Consider the following 26784-nt stretch of genomic DNA (forward strand, 5'->3'; position numbering starts at 1 on the left):
GAGTCAGGGAGCCAGCCATACACCCGAGAATGCAGAAAAGGTAGAGAAGACAGATTACAGCTCTTTCCCTCAAGAGGGCACCTGAGCAGAGACATCTGCTGGGTGGGTCTAAGCACTGAATCATGGGAAAGTCCCAGGGAGACCACCCAGAATCTAACAAACTCTAAGTGATGCTGATGGACCACACTTTTGAGTTACACAAGGCAAATTCTTTAGCTTAACCAAATAATTCCTTTAAAAGAATGACCCTGGACTTTCGAAGCTTCTGAGAAGCTACTCCAGCCTCCTCAGAAGGGCAAAACCGGGGTGGTGCCTTCTCTCCCCATGTACAACAATGGAGTTCACCACAATGACTGTGCCCTAAAATGCAATGCTGATCTCCCCCTCCATAAGTATCTTGTTTTTAGCCAGTGGTACGTCACAGAAGCCACGGTGTACAGTTCCACTCCCAAGAACCATGTTAAAGCCGGGCACACACCTCTAATCCCAGCACTCTGGAGACAGAGGCAGGCAGATCTCCGAGACCAGCTTGTTCTACACAAGGTATTCCAGGATAACCAGAATGACATAGTAGGACCCAGTCTAAGGGAGGGTTGGTGTAAGGAGGAATAGAGGGAGGGAGAGAGGGAGAGAGGGAGGGAAGGAAAGAAGGAAGGAAGGAAGGAAGGAAGGAAGGAGGGAGGGAGGGAGGAAGGGAGGGAGGGAGGGAAGGAAGGATCAACCATCTCAAGATCCAACTCTGTACCTTTTCCCTTTTCCCTGAGGGAAGCATGTCCAATCAGCCAGGGCCCTAAAATTGAACAAGACTACAGCTGTGCACACATCTGTAGCCAGCACTGCTAGATAAGACTATTATTTTCAGCTCCTGAAACATCGGGGGTTATTTGTTGCCAGAGTACAATTTTTAAAGCTAATAGTGAAAAACAGACACAGTGTAGTCAAAAATGATTTTTTTAATGAAAAGTTATTGAATTATCAAACTAATGAGCTATACAATAAGGCTGTAGGATTACTGTAATTGTTTTGGTTATTTGAATGCATGTTATTTGGAAGGCTTAAAGAGTATCAACATTGGCTTAATAGCTCTGGCTCCAGCACCCTTCCTGAGAACTGGAGTCATAGGTCCCAGCTTCCTAACTTGAATTAGGAACATCAGTGGGAGAGTCAAAATGCAGAGATGAACCGGATGTGGCTTGTACCAGCTTGTGAGAGCTGATTACTAAATTTCCAGGAATTTTGTGAGCTCCTTGTTAAACAGTCATTCTTCTCAAATTGAATTACAAAAGTTACAATTAAACACCATTAAAAATCGATTGTTGACACAGGCAGTGCCCACACTCAGTGGCTCCAATGTGCATGAATTTCATTTAGCACCATTCAGTTAAGTAACACTAATTTGCCTCTAATATGGACTCATTTGTTGTCATAGCACAGTGTCGATAACTACATAAACAACCTTCGCTACCCCTCAGTCTACAAATCACTAATGCACACGCCTCCCACACAGTGGCCAGTCACACTATGTTCTTCAAAGACTCTCAGTGACCAGCCATTGCTCATCCGTCATTCAGTCCCAGCAGCAGACAGAAGGGGGTGTGGCTGGGTTACCTTTCAGTCCTCCAGAGTAAGCCTACACAACATTTTACAAAAGATACTCAGGAACTGGGGAGGTGTCTCCGTGATAAGAGCACTTGCTATGAAAGCCAAAGGACATGGATTCAAATCCCCCAGCAGCATGAAGTAGCTGGGCAAAGTTGTGTATACCTACAATTCCAGCACTAGGGGTAGGGTGAGAGATGGAGAAACGGGGCAAAATGGTGAGTTTCAGGATCAGTGAGAAGGACCTGACCTAAAAACTGAGGTGGAAACAGACAGACAGACAGACAGACAGCTGGCATCCTCTTCTGTCTTTACAAGGACCTGTGCACCATGTACACATAATTACACTGCACACACACACACACACACACACACAAATGAGAGAAAGAGACAGAGACAGAGTGACAGAGACACAGAGAGACAGAGAGTTGTCTAGCAAAGGACAGTGACAACAGAGGCAGAGGCAGACACTGGACTAAAGCTAACTGAACTTGGAGAACCAGTAGCTAATGTTGGGAAGGCTGACACATGTGCTGTGTGGATTATTCAGATAAATCTGGGGAACTCGGGAAGGGCAAATTCATCAACATATACAAGCAAAGTGGTTATGTCAAGAAACACGAAGATAGACATCCTATGGAGGAAACCCTAGAGATAAGCAATACACTTAAGTATGAAATCCAAGAGACCCATCCCAACTTAGTCAAGAACGGAATGATCTATTGGCCAACGAATAGAAGACGTACTGCATTTACACAGGTGGGTTAAGGTAATCAAAACAGCAATGTTTTACATTATTACACTACATAAGCTTCACCTTCCTCAGCTCATTTCTGTAAATATTTCATCCACGATAGGGGCCTTTGTAATACCTCCATAAAGGTCAGGAAACTATTTTAATTTTCTTCTATTGATAACAACTTTGCAGGGATGGCTTAGACCCGGCACTTTACACTAACTGAGCTTCTGTTCTAGTCTAGTTATGTCTGCCTGTTAGGTCTCTATAAAGTGAGGTGTCTCTCTTCATGTCCAACGATGTCAGGCAAATGGCTTGAAACTGCCTGATGGAAATATTTGCCCGATGGATTAGCAAACACTTGACAGGCTGCCTTCTTGACTGGCTAGAATTAAAAGTGTGTTGGAAAACCTGGCATCTACCTATAATTCCAGCCCTTAGCAGGCTGAAGCCAGAGGAGTACATAGCAAGAACTTATCTCAGATAGGTAAGTAGATAGATAGATAGATAGATAGATAGATAGATAGATAGATAGATAGATAGATCTACCTATTCTCTATCTATCTATCTAATAGGTAGATAGAAAATGGTGTTGGGGAAACCATTAATGCAAATTTCATTTAAGTCTCACTATTAGCTGCACATTGTAACAGGAAAAACGAGGAAAACATGTCACAGTGCTTTACAACCATCATCAGATGAACAACGTCACTACTTAAATGTTCCAGTATGCCTTTGTTTCACTTTGGCCTTATGTGCATGGGGGCAGGGCACAAACACTCAAGTACCAATCATACCTGTTCAAAAACATCTAATAAGCCAGTTGTGTTAAAGCAGCTAGTAATGAAATAGATACATCCCAATTTTTGTTTGTTTGGTCAGATCATGGCTGGATAATAGTCTTATGCTACACACATATACAAGAGTTTGGCAAAATGTAACCAGCATCCTTTGATTCCATCCTATGAAAACCTATGTGGAATTATAAAACATAAGAACTCGCTGTGTGCTTCCATGTTATCCACATTCACTTTGAGCGAACTGCCCACCCCTTTCCCTGTGGGTCAGTAGACGTTTACTGGACATAGAAGACAGGAAATGTCTAAAGGGGCAAAATTATAAAGCTGCTTTTTTTTCTGTGTCATCGACTACAGTGTCTCTAAGTCCTTCCCTTCTTCTTAAAGAAAAAAAGTAGAATTGGGAGGTAAAAAGAGATAATCTAGGTCTTGATAAATAATTCATTTCTCCTTCCAAAGCTGCCAAATCCTAGGTTCTATGTCCTTTGTCAGAGACAAAACCTGTGTGACTCTGACGGGTCTATATGGTGGTAGAAGGTAGATCAACACACGGATGTCTTCCTTCAGTAGACTTGGAGTACTGTCACTTTAAAAACTATTTGTAAAAGTAAGAAACCCCTCCCATTGTACCATATTGTCCAGGGGACACAAATACACTGCCCTCAGTTGTGCTTTGTTGGTTTAGATATCACACAACAAAATGTTTAGTGAGCACTTTCTCCCCCTGCTGGCCAGGATGTAACATTGCACCATATTGAAAAGAGTGACCAACCATTAAACTGGATGCTCATTTCAGGCCTGATGTAACTTGCTTGGTGTATGCTATGCATTTTTATTGAATTCGCTGCCAATATTTGCCTTATTTAAAAACTTAGTCATTGTCCACTGGGTCTGCCATGGCCAGTCACTTGGCGATTCTCAGGCCTGGAGTGGCTTCATTTTTCTCCGGCCGTCATTCTGGTCTGCTTAGTCATTGTTGCTGAGTTTACAACCCCCTGCACCCCCTCCCAAGCCCTTTCACTCAACAAAATAAACTCAAGTCCAAACCTTCTCAAATATGAATTTAAAAATGGCAAGATAGATCAAATGTAAGCCTCCAAATTTTATTCAACAGATGACTGTTCAATTTACTCCCTTAAGAAAATCTTTTTCTGTTTTGCCTGAGTACCTGTGATGCAAGAAAAAGGAGTCAGTTTCCCTGCTGCTGGAGTTCCAGACAGTTGTGACCCACTGCCATGTGGATGCTGGAAAATGATCGAGGTTCTGTGTTCCTAACCACCGAGCCATCTCTGCAACCCCAAATCTATTTATTTACTTAGTAAATATTTTAGTACCTACTGCAGTCAGACACAAAGCAAATGTCAAAGATATAGCATCTATGAGATAAAAATGGGGCAAATCAGAGAGAGCTTCCAGTCAGTGAGACAGACCGGGTGAGAGAGATGTGGGCCATGGTATACAGCACAGACATCCAACATAGGGAAAAGCCTAAGTCAAAATAACGGTATGCCTGATAATGCTCAGAAAAAGTTAACATTTACTCATCTGTGCATGAGTGCTCTATCTGTGCATGTCCCTGAGTGTCACAAGAGGGCATTGGATCCATTACAGATGGTTGTGAGCCACCATGTGATTGCTGGGAATAGAACTAAGGACCTCTGGAAGGGCAGCTGGTGCACTTAACTGCTGAACAATCTCTAAAACCCTCAAAATGCTCAATATTGAATAAAATGTTGTATTTATAAAAGATGTGTTACTGGAGAGAAGGCTCATGGGTTAGGAGTCTTGTGGAAGACCTGGGTTCACGTCCCAGTATCAACATAGCAGCCCACAACCATCAGCGGCTATAGTTCATGGCACCTTCTTCTACCCTTTATAGATCAGACGTGCACTCAGTGCTCACACATACATTCATGCAAAACAACCAGACACAAGCAAAAAATAAAAATAAGTAAATCCTTTTTTTTTTTTAAGGAAAAGTTCTTTGTATTCTCCGTCTCTAATGGTTAGAACAAAATCAACCACTTCACATTGAGTATGGGCACTAAAACATTGGAGATTTGTAAATCATGAAAAAAAAAAACAAACTTGTTATAAATCTGAAGTAGAAACTGGGCCAACAAAATAGTTCACTGGGTAAAAGGCATACATGCCTAGTGACCCAAGTCTGGTCCCCGGGGCCAATGTAAGCATAGGAGAAAAACTACACAACACTGTTCTGACTTCCATATGTGCACTGTGGTATATGCTCTCAGGTGCACACACACACACACACACACACACACACACACAGAGAGAGAGAGAGAGAGAGAGAGAGAGAGAGAGAGAGATTTTATTTTTGTCTGCATGTGTATGAACTATTTCAACTATTTGAAAACTTTAATTTCTTTAAAATGTGTTTCTCTGTATTTTCCAGGCATCTGCAACATGTACTATTTTCTATGATATTTTTTACTTTATATGACTATGCTTATCACATATAAACCATAGGTTCAAGAAGACAGGACAATGTCAACACAAGCAACACAAAAACCCATGGGACACAAACCAGAGATGTACTATAAAACCTAAAACTATAGGAGAAAAAGTAGAAGAAAGCTTTTAAGACTTTACAATCAAGAAATGTCTTAGGAAACACTAACACCATAAACCGGGGGAAATGGTGATAAATTTGGGCTGTGTCTTCCAAATACTGTGCTAAACTAAAAGAATGTGACGGTACATGGCAGGGGGCCCAGAGTCCCAGAGCAGCCTGGGCTACAGAGAGCTAAGGTCAGACTGCCTACAGAATGAGTAGGGAAAAGGACGCATTGTATTCATAATACAAACCTCTTAATCAAAGACAGTTACTGGCCTCCCACTCTTGTACGGACGTCAACACCGCTGTCCACAGTCTTCGTGCCTGTAGCTTGCCTACTCTCCATGGGTCAACTAGAGTCAAATGTTTTAAAAGTACAGATAGGGTTGCATCTGAGCACCTAAAATCCTTTCATAGCTTCTCAGTGTCTGGAATTAAGTCTCTACCCTCACAGTGGCACCCCACCCATGCACTCAGCTCTATCAGAGTAGTCACCTTCCTTTTCTTGTTCACATGTGGGAGCCAAGGTCTCCCCCTTGTGTGGCTAGCATTCTGTGCACCTCCTAGGCCACGCTGTTGCTGACTTGCTTGGTCTCCCCACCACGGCACGGTAAGGCAATGGACCTTCTGCTTTGGTCAATAAGTACCCAGGACTAGGAACTATTCTGAATGACTCCTGGGGCAGGCACTGGTTTAGGTGTTCCCTCAAAGACATTGGCATGCATGCTGCTACCCTCTATCCCCTAGTCCTAGATCCACTGTGAAAGAGCTCAGTACTCCTTGGTATTCATGTAAATCTCAGGGCAGTGTTCGAGCCTTTTTGTTTTTGTTGTTGCTGCTGTTTGTTTGTCAAAAACCCAACCTCACAATGACTATAGCAAAAGTGTAGTTTGAAGACAACTAGAATGCTCACACACTTACACACTTAAATTAAGTATAAATTAATTTCGGTATTTTGGAATACCATGTGTTTAAAGAAGTGAAGTACGATGTCCCCTATAATCTACTAATCCTATACCTGCATATATATACAGCGGATACTGCATGTGCTCTCCAAAAGATAGATAACTATTGCCATTAAAAAAAAAAAAAGGCGGCTTATAGAATGCCTGGTGTGGTGCCACACTAGAACGGCCTGCAGAACTCAATGTGTGTGTGTGTCAGGCATGGTAACCAACCCACCTAGGAGACAGTGTGTGGGAGCAGCTGAATGAAAGATAGCCGGGAGAGGGTCACCAACTGCTTGGTAGAGAAGCAGCCGGGGCATGCGGATTTGGTTAAGTAGCCTGAGACTCCGCAGAACTCACGGGAGCTAGGAGCTGCAGAGTTTTTAATATTTACCACAACAAATAACATTCATAGCAACAACATTTCAAATACCTAAATGGGCAAACTTATTCAAACGAGCATCAACAAAACCAGTATGTACAAACAAGAGTATAAATGTAGTTGTGTATGATTTGGAAGACTCTCACCAACAAAACGCTGAAAGAAGCAAACACTAAAACAACTTCAGTTGCAGCTTATGGAAAAAGACGTGTGTATTCACTGGCGTTTCTTGGCTTAGCTCTGGATTTGACCCGAAGCACCAAGCCCCTCATCACAGCTCTAAGGCGTGCCCTCCCCCACGCTGGCATGCAGGTCTGTGTCTAAGGTTCAGAGCTGAGAATAAGACGTTAACTGGAACTGACTTGGGGCAGCCACATTCTTTCTTTCTAAGTTCCATGTTGTACTTTACAAAAACTATGACTTTCCTGTTCTCTGCCCACAGATAGCAAACAGAATACTTCCCTCAAAAATATTTGAGAAAAGTCAAATTTTCAAGAAAAATGGGCTACAGTTAGTTATGCTGTGGTTTCAGGCGTTTCTGGAACCCCGTGCCAGATGTCAGTATGAAAAGAAAGGCAGGGAGCCGACTCGGGACTGGCCATCTCAGATGCATGCTGGCTAGCAACCAGACTTTGGGCACAAACAAGCTGTACTATGTCCTCCTCACCTAACAAAAATCCCTAAGCCAAGGTGCCTCTGTGCATCAGAATGTCAATGATGACGTAACTGGGTAATGCCAATCTTTCCCACCCCTACCCTTAAGAAATACTGGAGTGGAAAAAAAGTCAGCAAGCTGTTTGCTGCAATATATATATTTTAATTCAAAGTGAATCAACAGTAATACACCATAAATTCTTATTTTGACACTCACCAAAATAGTCACCTGGAAAACCCGCTTTTTGTGACAAAGTACAGAAGGCTTGGTCACATTTAAATCACTGAGAACTAGAGAGAAATACTATCGCAAACTGTAATAGACATTACATCCATAAAAGTTTTCCCAGTCCTTATTGTAATATTGCACAGTGCAACTGCTACATTGCAAACTAGTGTAGCATAGAAGTCAAAGCAAAAACAAACCAAAGAAAGAAGCCACGAGAGTGAAACTGTTCAACAGTTCATAGTTCAAACTAGGTCATTGACTCTATCACTGGGATCATTGAAACGAATCTTCCTACACCTTGCAGTGTATGATTTAACTTTTACAGAACACAAGCCAAGTTTAAAATCAGCAGTAGAGATATTAAAATGAAAAGGTTTGTTAACAGAGTAACATATTAAATACCCTGAAGGAAAAAAAACCTAAATATCAAAATAATTGATTAAAAATTCACTTGCAAATTAGCACACAAATATGCAACTTGGAAATCATGCAGTGTTTTATTTAAGAAAACATTAAATCAAAACTATTAAAATAGTTTTGGAGGGGGTTAAAAATCCAGCTCCTTCTGCCAATATGCTAAAATGAGACTTCAGGGGGACTTTGAAGTCCTAAATTTTGAAACGCATTAAAAAGCCCATGATTGCAGTCAATCAACAGCAGTGCACTGACAGCGACATGCCTTTAAAAAGCATTGTTGTGGTATGAAATGCTGACTGTCGCCGTCTACAGTCAATGTATGTAACAAGGCTGCTCCAGTCACAAACTGAGACACAGAGGAGCATCGATCTCGGGCAGTAAACACAGCTCACCAGGCCACTTTTCTCCGCTGTGACACATTCAACCTGTGCACTCGGCGTTTCTGAAACATCCGTCGCCAGCACTGAATCTTTTCCAAGAAGTGAGCAGACACCTGTCAGACCATATAGCTCACATGAGAAGGCCGTGGCGGGCAGCAGTTACTCAGGGACTCCACAGATGTGTCCGCTCCTCTTTGTAATGTGTGTTATATATATATATATATATATTTCTATTTATATAAAATGCATAGAGTCAATTACTAAAAACACTGAGACCTGGGGAGGGAATCAAGTCCTTCATTTTCAGTGACTAAAAATGTGCTGCTGGTTTGTATTTTATGATCTAATACTGTAACTTTTAAAATCAACTTCAGGCACGTTTATGTCATGGATGATCATTAAATAAAACACTGCTTGTGTCAATGGAGTAGAGAAAAATACATCACTATTAGCTTATCATCAGCGCGGACTAGAGTTGTACTTGTGGTGTGCAACCTGCTTAGTAAGGAAATGCTGTCAAGCCAAAACATTTGGAGTTTTACACTCAAATGTTCTGTACTGTTTATTCCAGTAAATGCTGTAAGATTATATTCCAGACTTTAAGGAAAAAAAGTTAAGTCAAGCCTGCAAGATACAGCTTTCTTACCTGTCTACAATGCCAGTATGAAAATAAAAAAGTTAACTTACATTGATACATCCAAGTTTTATATGCAGTGATGAACACAAACATTAATAGAGATAAAATACTGATGCAAATAACACACCCCAAAATAACATAGGCAACTGTTTCCATCATTTACAATACAGTAGTTACAATGACACTCCAACAGAAAAGCAAAGTAAAAAAAAACCAAACCCCAGCTTCTATCTTGTGTAATTAGACTTCTACAGAAATTAGAAAGCTAAATAACAACTAGTTAATCACCTAATTTCACAGCTATCTGAAGTGGCAATCGTCATATAGCAGCTTATCTATGATACATTCAAGATAAATGATACAATTTATTACTTGCCTGTAAGCTAAAACACAGCCTTGGTTTAATACCTTTCCTTAAATTCCACCTCTACACTACAATATACTTGAGGTCTATGCAAAAAGTAGCTACCTTTTATATAAGAAATGGATGATTAAGTCTTTGGTGCTGTAAAAGCAACTTCATTTAAACATCACCACCATCACCACCAAGGGGAGGGGAGAGGGAAAACCCAATACACACTTCCTAAGAGAAAAAGCATGTAATTTCTGTCCCTGACGGAATGTATTAAATAAGCAAACACCACCAACAAGCAAAAACAAGTACTACAATGTAAAAATACTTAAAAATAACCAAAAACCGAAAACTTTCTCACATGCATAAATGAAAAATTGCACACAAAGAACTCACATCTTTTCAAGCTTCAATAGTAAATATTCTGCTACTAATGTGTTAAATACTGCATGGTCTGCCCAAGCAAGAAGAGAGCACATCATGAGCTGATGAGCATTTGCATTTCCTTTCATTACCTACTCAAGTCATGCCTACTGCACCTCTAAGCATTTTATCAAGTCCAATTATACAGCAAACACTCTCAAAATAAACTTAGGTTGTACTGCAGTTTCACTTAATAGTATATAAAATGCTGTGCTGTGACAGGTTATCAACTATCCATTAGTTACTGAATCAAGTTTTCTTAAGCACTACTAACTGCTTGCTTTTCTTGAAGCTAGATCATTCTGAAAAATAATCAGACAGCAGAATTCAGCTATAGCAAACATGCTGCCCTCTTAATAAGGAAAAAGCAGCTACTATCTGAAATCATACCACACAAAGCCAAAAGGAACATTACTCTACTGAACGGAAACTAAAGAGTAGGTCTGGATTTTAAGTGCTGCAGTCCAACATTTACAGATAGGTAATAACTTCAACAACCTCAAATATTTAAGGCACTATGTGTGGAACGGTTTACAATGCAGCTGAGATCATTACAACAACATTAAGAGCCAAGTCTAGGCAACGTTTTGCCCATGCAGAAGACACATGCAAATGTAAAGAACAATAGCTCAATTGCTTAGGTTAAGTGCTCCAACATGTACACACTAAGACACAGACGACACAATTCACTCATATGCTGTAATTCTGACACATGTGCATCTGTTGCTCTAAGTCTAGACACAGAATGGCTTCCCAAATGTGGACGTGTCTTGCACTAGTTAGAAGGCAATTTTATAAAAAATAGCAGGAGCAAAACTGGACTTTCACTCCCATAAGTCACCTGTCTATAGAGTTACTACATAAGAAGATACATGACCAAAGACAAGTTATACCAAATGTGCAAAACACATTAAAAGTGAGTTTTTTTTTAAAGCTCAAAGTTGTTTAAATTGCACCCAAGTCTACATGATTCAAAAATAATTTTCTTGTGCCATGGCTAATATTTATTAAATACCATGTTTTTATTTTTAATTAAACGTTTGTATCATTGAGCTTCCTCAATAGACTGCTCTTGAGTTTTCACATATATGGATACTGGCTGAGTTTGGTTGGACTCAATGGAAATCCAGTATATGCAGGTGATGCTGCAATGTAAGAATGTGGAGGGAAGATTGGTTTGTACTGAGTCTGATGAATGGTCGGGGATGGTAACAGGCGGGGATTTATGCCCACTGGGACTTGGTGCACTATGCCACTGGGATGGGAGATGTTGTAAGTTGGATGCTGTAACATAGGTCTTGAGGTACACGGAGAGGCTAGGAGGTGAGCCACAGGTGCAGCACTGCTGAGGGCGGCTGATGACGGGTATGGAAGCAGAGCAGGCTGTCCTCCGAGGTGTGCACTTCCAGCCAGATGGGCATGTACTGCTGTGTGGTTGGGACTTCCATGAGAAAGGGTGAATGGATTACTGGTAACACTAGTAGGAATATATGCTTGCTGTCTTCGATGGCCAAAGTTTCCATTCCATTCTTGATGCCCAGTTCCGAAATGCTGAACCTAATCACAAAGAAAAACATAATTGAACAGCACATTTTATAAGATCAAGTAAAGACCAGAAGGACTGGGACTGGCAGCTCACACTGGATCTCAGAGTTTCATTTACTATGAAAAAGAAAGCACACTAACATCTTCCTATTTCTGACAAATTGTTACCACAGCCACTACTAACCCGCACTACTATCCTAGTTATCGACCCTGCAATTTATGTAGCATTTATGCAAAGCTAACATTCACACATACAATTTTGTTAAATTCCAAAACAATCCCATCATTTTCCCCGTTATCTCTGCTCAAACTCCACACATACCACACACATACACAAAATTAAAACAAAATATTAAAGTAAAGGAAAACAAACTGCTAAGTGTAAATCCCAAACGCTCACAAGCACACGCAGGAGCACACCTGGCTCAGGTTCGAATGCTGCTGCTGGAATGCTGATGTGGGCTTTAGTTGGCGAGTGCCCGAGGCAGGGGGCTGGCTCAGCTTTCCAGGGGCGGGCGGGCCTTTCATCAATGGCTGGCATGTAGAATCTGGCAACAATAACCACCACACACATGCAAAATTACAGTTGTGGTTTCTGCTTCTCTAGTGAAAATTAGACATGTGCTTACAGATTTTACACAACAATGACTGAAGAGCCTTAACTGTTAATTTAAAGAGAAAGTCATGGCTTCTAAACATAAGTAACATTTGAGGAGTTGTTTTTTTCTTCCCCGGTGTAATAGATATGACAAGGTCAAGATGGAAGTTCAAAGATGACTTTTGACAATCCTGGTCTCCAGTGTTCCCAAACAGAGAAGCAAGTTTACCTGTGTTTGCCATGTGCTCAACATTCAGTTCACGTTCTATTCCCACTGGTGGCTCCACAGCAGTGCCAACAGCTGGCTTGGCTTCTGTGCCAGCACAAGCCCCCAGCTCTGGGTTTTGATGAGTGTCCTCCACAAAACTGCTCTCTGCAAACGGACTGTCATGCCCCGAGGAGTCTGACGTTGGAGAGCCATCCACAGTCTCACACCCACTTTCTTGTTCATCATCTGACATACTGTAAGAAAACATTTTTATACTTTCCCACAATTAACTCTAATGTCAATTAGTAGTGTCCAGCACTCTAATGAGATGCTTAGTTATTTTATATATATATATTGCTTTTGGAATAATTTTTCCCACAGAATTTCCAGACTCTATTCAGACTGATAAACCAAATTCCACATCAGAAATACCTTTCTAAACTATTTCTTCTTTCCTTCACATTTGCTTCATCATAATAGTTCATAAAGTTCTTCTTTATTAATTCTTCAAGATAATAAGTACTATTCTAGAGGCTAGGGAGACATCTCAACTGGCAAAATGCTTGCTGTGCAAATATGAAAACCTGAGTTTGGATCCTAGCATCCATTTTAAAAACCTGCACCCAGCAATGTGTATCTGCAATCAAAACACTGGGGAGGCAGAGACAGGAGGAACCCTGGAGCTTTGTTGGCCACCAGTCTAGCCAATTAGTGAATTCTGGGATCAGTGAGAGAGATCCAAAACTATAGTGGAGAGCAACTGGATGGAGAAGACAGCCATCATTGGCCTTGAGTCTCTAGAGGCACATGCACAAATGTCTGTGCACATACAAATACATATACACACACACAGCCAAAACAAAAGTACTATTCTAGATATTTAGACAACATGTACAGACACATGAACTAGGCAGGGACTTAAGTATGTCACTCAGATCCAGTAAATGGTAGAAACTGCATCCTCCTGAAAGGACTAATCTGTAGCCGCTCCAGAGTCCTGAACCCCACTCTTCCCACCATCTCAGCCCTCAGGAGACCTCACTCCCTGGGATTTCCATATTATTGTCTGTTTTAATCATTCACTCCAGTCTTAACAAACTGAGGCATCTCTCTTTATATACACACTTTCTTTTTACTCTTACACCTACATGCATATATTCATGGTTAAAATCATTTTATGCATGTATTTTTATATGACTGTAATGTTGTTTATGTATCAACTTCTAGGGGATGTATAAAAAGATGCAGTGAACATATTGATGTCTCTGCAGAGCCTGGGCCAGTAAATACTCCAACTACAGGTCCTGATTAAGAGACAGGTATAAAACTGACTTTAAAATCATCTTTAAATATTGTCACCAGTTTTTATAATATAAAAATCAAATGTATTTCATAAAAACTGTTGTGGCTTATCTCAATATCTCAATATGTTAGCACACTGTGGTGGTCAGGAAACTCTATTTCAGGCATTGCATGGTCTCACAAGGCAATACCAAAGGAGGCAGACAATTCAGTTAACAATGGTAGAGATAAAAGTCAGAGTGGCCACTGAGTACTTCATCATGTAAACTGATCATTAGGACTTCAACTTTTAAAATAAAGGTTTGATTTGTTTGTTTGAGATAGGGTCTTACTATGTAGCCCTGGTAGGCTTTGACCTCCCATATTCTGTGATTAAAGGCCTGTGCCACCACAGATCAGAGCTATTTTAATGGGGAAAAATGACAACTAAAGCCTCAAGTTTACCAAACTGATGTTGTTCAAAACCTGCGTGCAAAAGAGCAGTCACTGTAGTGAAAGGCAGACACTACTTTACACAGGACAGAAGAAATCCAGCTTTTAGCAGACTTGACATTTATGATAAGTGTCCATTAAATTCCTTTACCTGTTCGGTCTCTTACAAGGGGATGGGCTGGACTGCCCTGAAGAGCTGGTGCTCAGAGTGCTATCAGGACTGCTGAGTGAACACATCCGATCAATATTCAAAGTGCTTTGGCAAGCTTCACAATCTAGACTACCTTTACACCTAGTGATGAGGGAGAAGAAAGAAACATGGGCCAAAGTGAGAGGGCATTCTCAAGCCAGCCAAATACTACAGTGCTTACAGGGAGCTAACAGTTCAGAACCAGTTACTGACAGCCCGAGCTTACAGCTTACAGACTCAGATAATAAAGGCTACAATTACATCTACTCCAGGGGACACTGACAAATAGGCCACAAAAAGTTGGCTTTCTACACGTGGGAAGATGTTACCATTGTCTCCCACTTACTCTCGGGGTGAAGGTCTGGGCGAGGGCTCTTCATCATCGGTGTCACTGCTAATGGTGATCACACTCACGGCAGGACTTGGGGAGTCGGCAATGATGATGGTTTGCCGCTGTTTGTCTGAAACTGAGGAATCCTGTCTGACAGACGCGTCATGGCAAGTTCTTGCCTCTCCTTCTGAGGAGTGATTGTCCTGTGTCTCTACACAACTTGCTTCCTCGACCTCTTTCCTGCTGATTATCTTTGGAGAAATAGATGCTGAATGTGGAATATTGGTGTTCTGCAATGAATTACTCCTGCAACCAAAGAAATAATTTACAATGTCTACAGTCACAATAGAGAAATCATATTTCTTGAAAATATTTTGTCAAACCAAACACTGCAAACTTTCACTTGGTTCATGGTTAACACACTGGTTCGCCAGGAGCTTTGTGGCTTACAGGATATTTATCTCTAAAGTATTGTAGTTTGCATTTACATATGTTTGCTGTACATAGATGTCTGAATGTCTACAGTTGCTATGTAACAGGTAGACAATAAATTATAAATCAAAAGGTCAATAGACAGTCTTACCAATGGAAAGCATTTATTTCCTCTCTTCCTGGCTCCCATTCCATTAGTTTTACCAAAATACCTCTGAGAAATTGAGAAAGGAGCCACCTTAGTGTTTGGGTCAGAGCTACAAAAGAGGCCATTTTTGAACACAACAGAGTGACCCTTTGGTGTACATGCAAATCTAAATTTGTTTTAAAAATCTAATTTCATAATGCAGAAGAAAGTGAATACCAACCTGTTCTGGCACAGCTTATTTTTCTTGGTAGTGGCAGGCTGAGGCCAGACAACATGTGCAATGCCCACGCTGATAGGCTGAGGGGCCGATAGTGTTATCTGGTTGGTTAGAAGAGGCGGCGGCATCACCGAGTTGTAATGATTGCCGTGTGGAATCATTTTCCTATGGAGCAAGTTTAGAAAGTTGAATCTCCTTTTTACTGAAATTTATTTTGCATATATTAAGAGAAGTTTTTCTGTTTTGGACTTACCCCCAGTCTCCAAGCCTCTGTGAGCCAGCCATGCCTTCAGAAGTTAGTGTTGCAGCAGCAGGAGCCATGGGTGTTACCTGCTGCCAGGCAGGTATGAGCATCTGCTGTGTTCGACCAGACCATGTCTGCTGCATCAAAAAATAGCCCAAAAAAAAGTCACAAATAATGCATCCCAAAGTCAAAACAGTTACTAGTAATATTACAAAAGCTAAAGACTATGGCCTACACAAAACGACTGAATTCTCCACCATATCCTTCCATTACTTTCCAGAAGTACCGGCTGACATGCTGACATGCAACTTGTATTTATGTTAGAGGAGAGCACAAATGTAGAAGAATAAATTGTGACCAACCTGTGAAAGGACTCCAGGTCGGATCTGCAGAGGCTGTGCAGCTGGGGCCTGAGTGACAAGCGGAACTGTGTTGTCTACCCTTATGGAGTAACTGGTGGGTTTACCATGCGCTGCAGGAATGCCTAGGAAATAGAGCAGTCATTCAACAGGAGAAAAAAACTGTCTTGCATAACTTATAAAATTACTTATAAAATGTATAAATGGTTTAAATAAACATGTTCGTTTCTACATAAAAATAATGAACAAACTAATCTATTAGTAAAGGTAGGTATTTCCTATCTTGTGATATTTTGTCTCAAATACTGATGCCAAAATACTCCATCTTTTCTTAAAATTGTATCAAGCATTTCTCTGTATCTTCTCTATTCCCTTCACTTTTTTGATCAAATTCAACAGTTAAGACCAAATTTTTATAGTGCAATTAAGAAAAAGAACTGATTAGAACTGCTGTACTATTTGCAGACTAAGTGCAAAGGCTGTGGAAGAGGTGGGTGTGGCTGAACACCGCCCCGAACTGTGTAGTGGAGGGAGTGGACTTCAGTGTAAGGCTGTCCTGGGCTATGAAAGCCAGACAATGTCTCCAAATTCAAAAGCAAATCAAACAAACAAACAAAAGAACCAATACTTAAGAGTTTCTAGAAATGTTAAAACCATGTCTAAGGCAGACACTACATTTAAGCCATTAATATACTTACTAACAAATGCACAAGATTATTCTTTTATAGGCCAACAATTATAGGCCAAACTAAAAGAAGAAAAAAAAAGGTTGTCCTGTTATACTGAAATGTATCTCCTTGATGCTGTTTATAGGAGATAAGCTCTGAAAGTACTGCTGCTCCACATCCGAAAAACGTACACTGCAGTGCAGGTGGGCAGCCCTGTCACTGCATAAACTACACTGCAGTGCAGGTGGGCAGCCCTGTCACTGCATAAACTACACTGCAGTGCAGGTGGGCAGCCCTGTCACTGCATAAACTACACTGCAGTGCAGGTGGGCAGCCCTGTCACTGCATAAACTACACTGCAGTGCAGGTGGGCAGCCCTGTCACTGCATAAACTACACTGCAGTGCAGGTGGGCAGCCCTGTCACTTTGACACAAGAGCAAGAGACTGTCAGAACCAAATAATCTACTCACCAACATAGACTACAGAATACCTAAGTCACAAAGTACCCCTCACTTTCATAGACATGTACACATAGCAAAATATGGTAAAATATTAGCACTTGTTGAATATAAGATGGAAGACATAGTATTCTTTCAACTTTCTCATGTGTGAAATTTTATTTTTAGTTCTTAAACATAGTTTGTTTGTAATTCCTATAGTTAAAAACAAGCAAACGGAGCAGAGCAGTGGGGGTGCACACCTACAGGCCCAGCACACAGGACAGGCAGGTGCTCTACAGAGTGAGTTCCAGGACAGCCAGATAAGAATCCTTATCTCAGAAACAAACAAAACCAAAACCAAACGTAACAGTATTTAAGGATGCTAGCAACTTATAATGTAAGCATTTTTATTACCAGAAAGTTATTACTTTTTAAAGTATGTTATGCATAAATATGTAACTCTGTATAAAACATGTGATGTCATATAGTGGTATGTCATGTGACAACACTTGGGCCAAAAGCCACTCACAGTGACAGGGTTCTCTTAAGACTGAATTACTGAAGCTATGGATGTAGCCCTGTGATAGAGAGCTTGCCTAGCATTCATGCACAATGTCAAGTTCAATCCAAGGAATGCAGGATTGGAAGTTCATATACTCCTTAGTGACATAATGGCCATCCTAGTGAGTACATTCTGGCTTCACAATAAGCCTATCACCTAGCAACAGCATCATTTCTCAGAATTTATCTACCTTTAAGTAGTCATGACTATATAAATTTTCTGAAAGAAAAGCTACATGAAAACTAGCTAAAACTGTTTCACATCCAACTGCTATTATATATAAGTCAGTCAATATAATTCTTGGTGCCTTGTGTGGGAGATGTTAAAATAAACTTTAAAAAAATTATTCAATATTAAGGCAAAGTAAAAATTTCAAATAACCATCTGAATAAACAAATCAGAGCTAGGAATGACCATGACATGACCTATCCTGTCCATCTTTCTTTATAAACCTCAAGTGGAATTCTGAATAGATCAGAAGTGCACTGCCAGGTCACTCTCATCAACATCAAGTACTTTCACTGAAACTGTCCAGCACTGTGGCAAAGCTGAACACAGGCATCTGGGGCCTTATCCACAATCACCCTGCTGCTGTGAGGTGGGAAACCCAGCAAGGTGTAGTGGAGTGTGACTTTAATCCCAGCACTCTGGATGCAGAGGCAGCTGCATGGTGAAGGAGTACCGTCTGAGCTGCACAGTGAGAGCTTACAATGAGGGAATGTCCACATTATGTCCCAAGTGAACACATACCTTGAATAGCTGGAGGACAGATAATCAGCGTCTGATGGAAAGCATCACCACAACCGAACTGAGCAGTCCCCGCCTGCAGGGGTATGCCATGGGGCACAACTGAGTGAGCAGACGTGGTTAGCGCCTGAAACAACCAATGCAGTCTCATTATGCAGGGCAGCCTCCCAACAGCTACAAATACACAACAGAGCCACATACACTTTTTTCATGTGCATTTTGTTTTCCCTACTTGAATGTCTATGTAAGGGAGGTGAGAGCCTCTGGAACTGGAGTGAGTGTGAGCTGCTGTGTAGGTGCTGGGAACTGAACCTGGGTCCTCTGGAAGAGTAGCCAGTGCTCTTAACCACTGAGCCATCTCTCCAACCCCATACATAATCCTAAAAAAATCACAATTCTGCAGTAAAAATTTACCCAGAAAATAAAACAAAAATCAGATTAATCAATTTAAATTGGGTTTACTGAACTCTTTTTGGTAAGCTTTATGAAGAGCAGGGGGTTGAGACAATGGATAAGAAAGGTCATTCTACTTGGTTTATATAGGACAGAACAGCCATAGCACCCTTGATGTGACCACTGTGAAGCAAAGCAAAGTGACCGATGAAAACATCTTTCAAAAAGTATTAACTGCAATTCTCACCTGACTTCTTAACGTTCCGACTTTAGTAAAGTTTGCCGCTAGAGCAGCAGTGCCATTGGATGCAACTGGTCGTAAGAGTGACATTTTACTGTGGTTATTTGTTTCACATGAACTTGGAGACTTACAAATATCCATGATATGAAAACAGGACTTTACACTGGAAAAATTAGAAAATATTGTAACATTATTTAAAATGTTTAGTTTAAGATTAATGTATACTAACAAATTAAAATTGTATGGAAAAGAATAAATTCTACAACTTGTACTTTATTTTGCATACATTTTCTAACAGCAATTTCTACAAGAAAAATATCAAAGCAAATAAAAATAATGATGGTAAAACTTTTAAGAGGCCAAACCAATATTACATACTTTTTGATCAGCACACAATAATTTAATAATCTCTACCATATGTAATTTTTCCTAAATTTTAAGACACAAATAACTAAATTAAATTGTACCAAGAATGTCATTATGATGTTATTTTCAAACTGATATTTGTAGAAATCTATAGAGTATCTGCAGTATTTAAAAGAGATATGCCTGGGCTGTATAAAAACTATTAATACAAGAACATTTCACAATAATAAATATTGATTTATTCACATAAGACTCTTCTTTACTATTTTTACAATAGTAAATACACTGCTTTAAGTTGTGAGGGAGTGTTAATTGGTGTTTAAAGTGGCATTCACACATATGAACAACTCACTCCACTCTTACCCCTTTCCCTCCCCTCTCTCTCATGGCCCTCCCTTTCCCTCCCCTCTTGCTGGTCTACTCGGTCCCCCAGAACAGGCCTTGTTATTCTGTTCCAGTGTCACATGATTCTATTACCTTTGTCAACCTAGAAAGACCAAGTCTGGGGACAAAGCATCACAAGTTTTGCTTAAGGTAGCTGACAAAGCCTGCAGGTTTCGAGCGCACCTGCTTCCTTGCCAACCCTCCAAATTCTCTCCTTCCAAAATTCCAAGGAGCAAAAGAAGGAAAGAACCCAAAAGATTTGTCAGGAAATCAGACAACAGAGCTACAGGTCTCAAAAGAGGACAGATCCTAGGGACGGAGATGGAACCTTGGGTGAGCCTGCACACTCTCTTCCATAGCTCACTGTTCCCGGAACTCACTCCTCGCTGGCTCTTGTTTGCAGTGTGCGTGGGAGTCTGGAGGTGACCTGGCCCACCGACCTGCGTTCTGCTTCTGCTAGGATGCTTACTAGTCTGTGTCACCTCAGCCAAGTTAACTCAGTCTCATTAGATTTGGTTGATTAATATACAGGGAAGACACTGATTTCATTATACCTATCATTATTTTTTTAAAAACTTTAAAAAATTATAAAGGGACATACTGGTTGCTGTGAGGAAAATCTAGTAGATGCTTCATATTAACGAATGGGTGGTTCAGAGTCTCAATTGGAGTAATTCTTAAATCTGCATCAATCAGCAACATTTTCTTCAACAGACTAACAAATTCTCTTCTATCAGCTTTCTCAGCCAAGAGATCACTTCCTTCCAGGTCCATCACTGTGTTCACCTGTAACAGCAAAGTGTGAAGCCGTCCAGTAAAATTAGCCATAGAAAGAAAGAAGGGCCTGTTAAAATTTCATATCTTGAAAAAACAAAACAGCGAATGAACTACAGTCATTTGAAACAAAAAGAACTGAAATTCACAAATCTACAAATCTTCTGAAGTAACAAACAAGATTCAAAGTGGGAAATTTTTTTAAAAAAACTTTATTATTGTATAAGTGAATGAGTGTGTATGTCTCTATATGTATCTCTGTGTGAATGTATGTGTGACTATTATATATATGTGTGTGTGTGTGACTGTGGGGTGTGTATGTGTCTGTCTGTCTGTCTCTATTTCTGTAAATGACTGTGTATGTACCTATCACTATGTGTAAGGATCTGTGTCTGTCTTGTGTTGAGTATTTATGCCTGTGAGTGAGTGTGAGTGTGTTTGTGTGCATGCGTGCATGTGGATGTCTTTATGGAGTAGGTTCTTTCCTTCCACCTTTGAATGTGTTCCAGAAACAGAACTAATGTCGCCAGGCTTACACGGCCAATGCTTCTTTCCCATGGAACCAAACGTTTACTAAACACAGACAAGACAAGAAGTCTTCCTGATAGTTTTCTTCTTGAAGACCAAAAGGAAGGAAGGGAGGGAGGGAGGGAGGGAGGGAGGGAGGAAAAAAGAAAGAAAGAAAGAAAGAAAGAAAGAAAGAAAGAAAGAAAGAAAGAAAGAAAGAAAAGAAAAGAAAGAGGGGGAAGGGAGAGGAGGGGAGGGGAGGGAGGGAGGGAGGGAGGGAGGGAGGAAGGAAGGAAGGAAGGAAAAAGAAAACCTTTAGAAAATGACAGCACAGGCCAATTAAAAACTTGACAAAAACAAATATAAAAACAGAGTTAATTCTATTTAAAGTATTTAAAAAGGCTTAGAAATGGCTAAGGTGTTTTCAGTCCTTGGCACTCAAGAATCATCTTCAGTACAAAGTGAACACATGACTCTAATACTCACATGCACTATATCATCCAGACTGTTGAATATGTACTTTCTGGCCTCTTTAGACTTCATTCCTGTCTCTGCTTCATGCTCTTCCAGTGTCTTATTATATATCAAAGAGAAGACAACATATTATTACTCACCATATCCTTATTTCTAGAGCTTTACCCCTGACACATTTAGCCTAATACCAGGTGTAACAGTTTCAAAAGAGTAACAAACAAAAATGTGTTTTATATTACAAATAAATTAATAAATAGAAACCAGGAATAGTGTGCACTCATGTAAGCCCAGTGCTCAGAAGGCTGAGATATGAGCATCAAGTTAGAGGCCAGCCTGGGCTACATAGTGAATCCCTGTTGTGCTGGTTAGTTGTCAACTTCGTGCATCTAATCATCTTAGAAGAGGGAACCTCAGTTGAGAAAAGGTCTCTATCAGATGGTCTACAGGCAAGTCTATACGTCTGTAAGTCTAATGATTGATGTGGGAGGGCCCAGCCCATCGGTGCAGAACCACACCTGGTACAAGACAGCAAGTGCGGGGCTGGAGAGACAGCTCAGTGATCAAGAACACTTGCTGCTACAGAGGATAAAGTTCTGTTCCCCAGAATCTGCATGGCAGCTAACAAGCATCTACAACTCCAGTGCCAGAATATCTGACACCTTCTTTTGGCCTCTGAGGGTACCAAGCACACATGTGGTGCACATACATACATGCAAGCAAAACACATATAAAAAGTAAGATAATCTAAAACATTATTTAATGTAATATGAGTGCAAGGTGATCATGCATACCAGAAGAGGGCAGATCCCATTGCAGATGGTTGTGAGCCAACATGTGGTTGCTGGGAATTGAACTCAAGACCTCTGGAAGAGCAGTCAGTGCTCTTAACTGCTGAGCTATCTCTCCAGCACATAAACATTTAAGGTATGGAAGGCATTATCCATAAGAGGTATCTTTAAAATTAGTTAATAAATGTATTTTATGAATTACCTTTAACCTCCAACCAGAATGAGACATATCTGTTTCTCGGCAAAAAAATCTTGTGGATTTTGTACCCACATTCAACAATTGTTCTCCTGGTAAACCTTGAGTCTGAGAAATGTATCGAATCTGAAAAATAATTAAAAAACAAATTTATTCTTTTGTATGGCAGGCATTAATTGAACATTTATATCAGTAACTACATGATACCATCTATGACCTCAATAAATTCACATAAGGATAAAATCTGTAGTGTTTTAAGACTAAAATAAATGTAGTCAGAGTTCCCTGAAAAACACTTGATACATACTATGTAACTTATTAATGCAGTGTAAAGTATTAAGATTCGATATAAATCAAGAGAGGAAACCAACATGGTCAAAGCCTGGAAGTAGACTCATTAAGGGAGAAATAAGAGATCAAATGACCTTTGGGGAGACGATTCTGGAGGTTTGAACCTACGGCCTCATACATGCCAGGCAAGTACTCTACCACTGAGCTATTCCCAGACAATAGCTTAGTAGGAAGGAAAGAGAGGGATTTGAATTGATAGACTAGATAAGTTACTCTGGGGAAGTGCAGACAGTGCCTTGGTGACCTATGTGAGAAAGCAACAAGGTTACAGATGCATCCTCCCAAGGGACACCCAAACCCCTAGCTGTAGGGCCTCTCGACTTCATTTCTTCAGCTGCAATACTGTCCTAGGTGTCATGGCGCTCTTCCTTCAATTCTGGGCTCTAATTCATTCATTATGCCTTCCAAGGCAGTAAGCAACAATTAACCTTGTCTTTCCCAGCAACCCCCATTCTCCCAGCGAAAATTTTCCCCATCATGCTTTTCACCATCTGGTATACTAGACTTTTTCTTTCCATCTTCTTACTCAACTCTGCAATTCCCAACATCCATTATTAGAAAGTGGTTCTAATAACGGTATACATGACTAGTCAGTATTTAAGAAAGAAAGAAAGGAAGGAAGGAAGGAAGGAAGGAAGGAAGGAAGGAAAGAAGAAAGGCATGGGATTTAAAGGGGAAAATGTAATGTGGGACCAAAAAAGTCCTCCATCTTCCTTCTTCCCAGTTTAATCTTAAACATTGCTTTACTAAGCATTTCATCTTCTCCATCTTCTAGCTCTTTTCTCTATTAACAAAAATCCCATTATCTTCTAGCCTCAAAAATAAAAAAACAAAACAACAACAACCAAAAACAGTGCCTCCTTGCTGCTTTTAAGCAGGCCTTTCCTTTCTTTTTGTCTGTGTACAGTGGGAGGTGGGTGTTCAGAGTGCTGCTCGGTAGCTCAGACTGGCGCCCAGAGCACAGCACTGGAACTGTAAGCATACGCCACCACACCTGGCTTCCTTTCACTTTCATACCAATGGATCCCATCCTGTTATCTAACCTGTGTTCATACAGCCGGCCGGCCATGGTGGCATACCCCTTTGATCCCAGCACCTGGGAAGCAGTAACAGGTAGATCTTATTTTTGTGAGTTCAAGTCTAGCCTGGCCTATAGAGCGAGTCCCAGGATAGCCAGGACTACACAGAGATCCTTTCTCAAAAAAACAGAAGACAACTTCTGTTATTAAAGTCTTTGTAAATAACAAAAGCAAAACAAAAAATAAGGACTACCTGCTGGTCACCGTGGTTTACACTCAGCACTTGGAAGGCTGAAGTAGCCTCAGATGCCGCTGGGGTGGAGTGGGAATTACACAATAAAAGTCCTCAAAGATTAAATGCTACCATTTCAGGACAAAATGATACATAAAAGAACACATACTGGAGGGACATCATATGAACGTATTGAATATGGTAAAGCCATTTTAATTTTGCATTATCTTTAAATACATCAATGAATACATTCTATAAACTTATACTTGTGGATATCGTACTCATGAACAAAGAAAGTGAAAGACAGTTATTGGAAATAGGAGAAATTAGAAGAAGACCTTTCTTTGTTTTACTCCATCTCTTCCACAGACGAAATTGGAACAAAACCATACTGAATTTGAATCCATCTAGTTCATATAGTATTTTATCAAGTATGTAGAAATAACCATCCTCAAATAGCAAACAAACAAAGAACACAAAACACACCAAAACATAAACTAAATAAGAAATGCAGTTCATCATGAGTATTATATTGCAAATAGAAAATATGAATATGTAGACTGAGTTTTTTTTAAAAAAAATAAATATAAAACCCTCATGTGACCATGAGCTCATAGTGAATGTTTTTATCACTTAAAACAGAAAAGGAGTATTGGAGTCTTGTCATCTCATGTGTTATAGACATTTTTTGAACCTGTACTATTTTCTCAGTGATACTGCTTTGGATGGAAAAGCAAATTTGTTTACCAGCATTTACTTGGAATGATACAGATCAACCATGAATCCAATTCAAGAAATTTGATGCATGCTTCTGACTTACTTGGGCACTAGGTATACATCAGTGGAAAGTCATATTGGAAAAACTTTTCTCATGTATCAGGGTTTTTTTTTTAATTAAAATTTATCTAATTCAGTTGTAAAAAAAAAAAAAAAAAAAAAAAAAAAAAAAAAAAAAAAAAAAACAAAAAAACTTCTTCTTCGGGAAAACACCAAATGGCGGATGACGCCGGTGCAGCGGGAGGGCCCTGAGGACCCGGGGGCCCGAGCTTAGGAGGCCGCGGCGGCTTCCGCGGAGGATTCGGCAGCGGTCTTAGGGGCCACGGTCGTGGTCGAGGCCGAGGCCGTGGTCGAGGCCGCAGGGCTCGTGGAGGTAAAGCTGAAGACAAGGAGTGGATCCCCGTCACCAAGCTGGGCCGCCTGGTTAAGGACATGAAGATCAAGTCTTTGGAGATCTACCTGTTCTCCCTGCCCATTAAGGAGTCTGAGATTATCGACTTTTTCCTGGGTGCATCTCTAAAGGATGAGGTTCTGAAAATCATGCCAGTGCAGAAGCAGACCCGGGCTGGCCAGCGGACCAGGTTCAAGGCTTTCGTCGCTATTGGGGACTACAATGGTCACGTTGGTCTTGGTGTTAAGTGCTCCAAGGAGGTTGCCACTGCCATTCGAGGGGCCATTATCCTGGCCAAGCTTTCCATCGTCCCTGTGAGGAGAGGCTACTGGGGGAACAAGATTGGCAAGCCCCACACTGTCCCATGCAAGGTGACAGGCCACTGTGGCTCTGTGCTGGTGCGTCTCATTCCTGCCCCCAGAGGCACTGGCATTGTCTCTGCTCCTGTGCCCAAGAAGCTTCTGATGATGGCCAGTATAGATGACTGCTACACTTCAGCCAGAGGCTGCACTGCCACCCTGGGCAACTTTGCCAAGGCCACCTTTGATGCCATCTCAAAAACGTACAGCTACTTGACCCCTGACCTCTGGAAAGAAACTGTGTTCACCAAGTCTCCTTATCAAGAATTCACTGATCATCTTGTGAAAACCCACACCAGAGTCTCTGTTCAGAGGACCCAGGCTCCAGCTGTGGCTACTACATAAGGATTTTTATAAAAGACAAAATAAATGAACCAAATCTGGGTTGCTCCTTGCCTGGAACACAAATCTTAGGACAGGGCTGGGGTACTGGAGAAACTAATGCGGACCGAGAAAGGCCCTCCTACCCAGGCGCTAGACTGACACCATTAGTGTGAGAATGGAGCCCAGAAGGTGGCCATTACAGAAACATGGCAACAGTACAGAGCAGGGTTGCTTGTACGGGGCTGCTTTGGGGTGTCATTACCCATTAGGCACGTGTAAGTGACATACAGAGTGCTTGTGTCAGTCCAGGTGTTTTGTTTTGAGAAGTGTTTCTCTGTGTGTGTGCTGCATGCATGCTGTTTAAATGTGTATAGAAGCCTATGTGGTATGGGGACAGTCACATTCATGTATGTTCCCAGAGGTGTAGTGAACCATGGACACAGTTGCATGTTTTCTGCAATTGCTCTCCCCTTGGTCTCTCAATTGAACACAGGGTTTACAGATACAGCTCTTCTGAGTTTGGAATTATACCTTCATGGAATCTAGGGATCCAAACTCTAGACCTCGCATGCACAAGCACTGCAAGCCCACTGAGCCATCTCCCCAGCCACCTATCTATAATCTAGACTCCTCAACTGAAAACAGACTAAGTA

The 26784-nt window shown here is 40.9% G+C and overlaps 1 protein-coding gene and 1 pseudogene across 5 annotated transcripts in view; one reads left to right on the forward strand and one right to left on the reverse strand.

Moving 5' to 3' along the window:
• Nucleotides 1–7844: 7844 nt before the first annotated feature.
• The window catches only part of HIPK3 (homeodomain interacting protein kinase 3), a 67295-nt gene continuing 48355 nt past the window's right edge, over nucleotides 7845–26784 (reverse strand). For 2 of the 4 annotated variants that reach the window (XM_080931399.1, XM_080931398.1), the window contains 13 exons: nucleotides 22685–22804; nucleotides 21707–21793; nucleotides 20541–20725; nucleotides 19196–19352; nucleotides 18559–18682; nucleotides 16141–16262; nucleotides 15788–15915; nucleotides 15538–15699; nucleotides 14753–15043; nucleotides 14368–14508; nucleotides 12504–12736; nucleotides 12097–12224; nucleotides 7845–11688 (listed from right to left, as the gene is read on the reverse strand). In XM_080931399.1, the coding sequence (XP_080787525.1) occupies nucleotides 11212–11688; nucleotides 12097–12224; nucleotides 12504–12736; nucleotides 14368–14508; nucleotides 14753–15043; nucleotides 15538–15699; nucleotides 15788–15915; nucleotides 16141–16262; nucleotides 18559–18682; nucleotides 19196–19352; nucleotides 20541–20725; nucleotides 21707–21793; nucleotides 22685–22804 (2355 nt within the window). In that variant the 3' untranslated portion in view covers nucleotides 7845–11211. Of the gene's footprint in view, nucleotides 11689–12096; nucleotides 12225–12503; nucleotides 12737–14367; nucleotides 14509–14752; nucleotides 15044–15320; nucleotides 15384–15537; nucleotides 15700–15787; nucleotides 15916–16140; nucleotides 16263–18558; nucleotides 18683–19195; nucleotides 19353–20540; nucleotides 20726–21706; nucleotides 21794–22684; nucleotides 22805–26784 lie in introns of all 4 variants that reach the window. The other 2 variants (XM_080931401.1, XM_080931400.1) reach the window with 2 other exon arrangements.
• LOC308431953 (small ribosomal subunit protein uS5-like) lies at nucleotides 25274–26152 on the forward strand (annotated as a pseudogene). The gene has a single exon. The product of its transcript is annotated as a small ribosomal subunit protein uS5-like (transcript).

This window comes from Micromys minutus (assembly GCF_963924665.1).
Source record: "Micromys minutus genome assembly, chromosome: 17".
Taxonomy (NCBI): domain Eukaryota; kingdom Metazoa; phylum Chordata; class Mammalia; order Rodentia; family Muridae; genus Micromys; species Micromys minutus.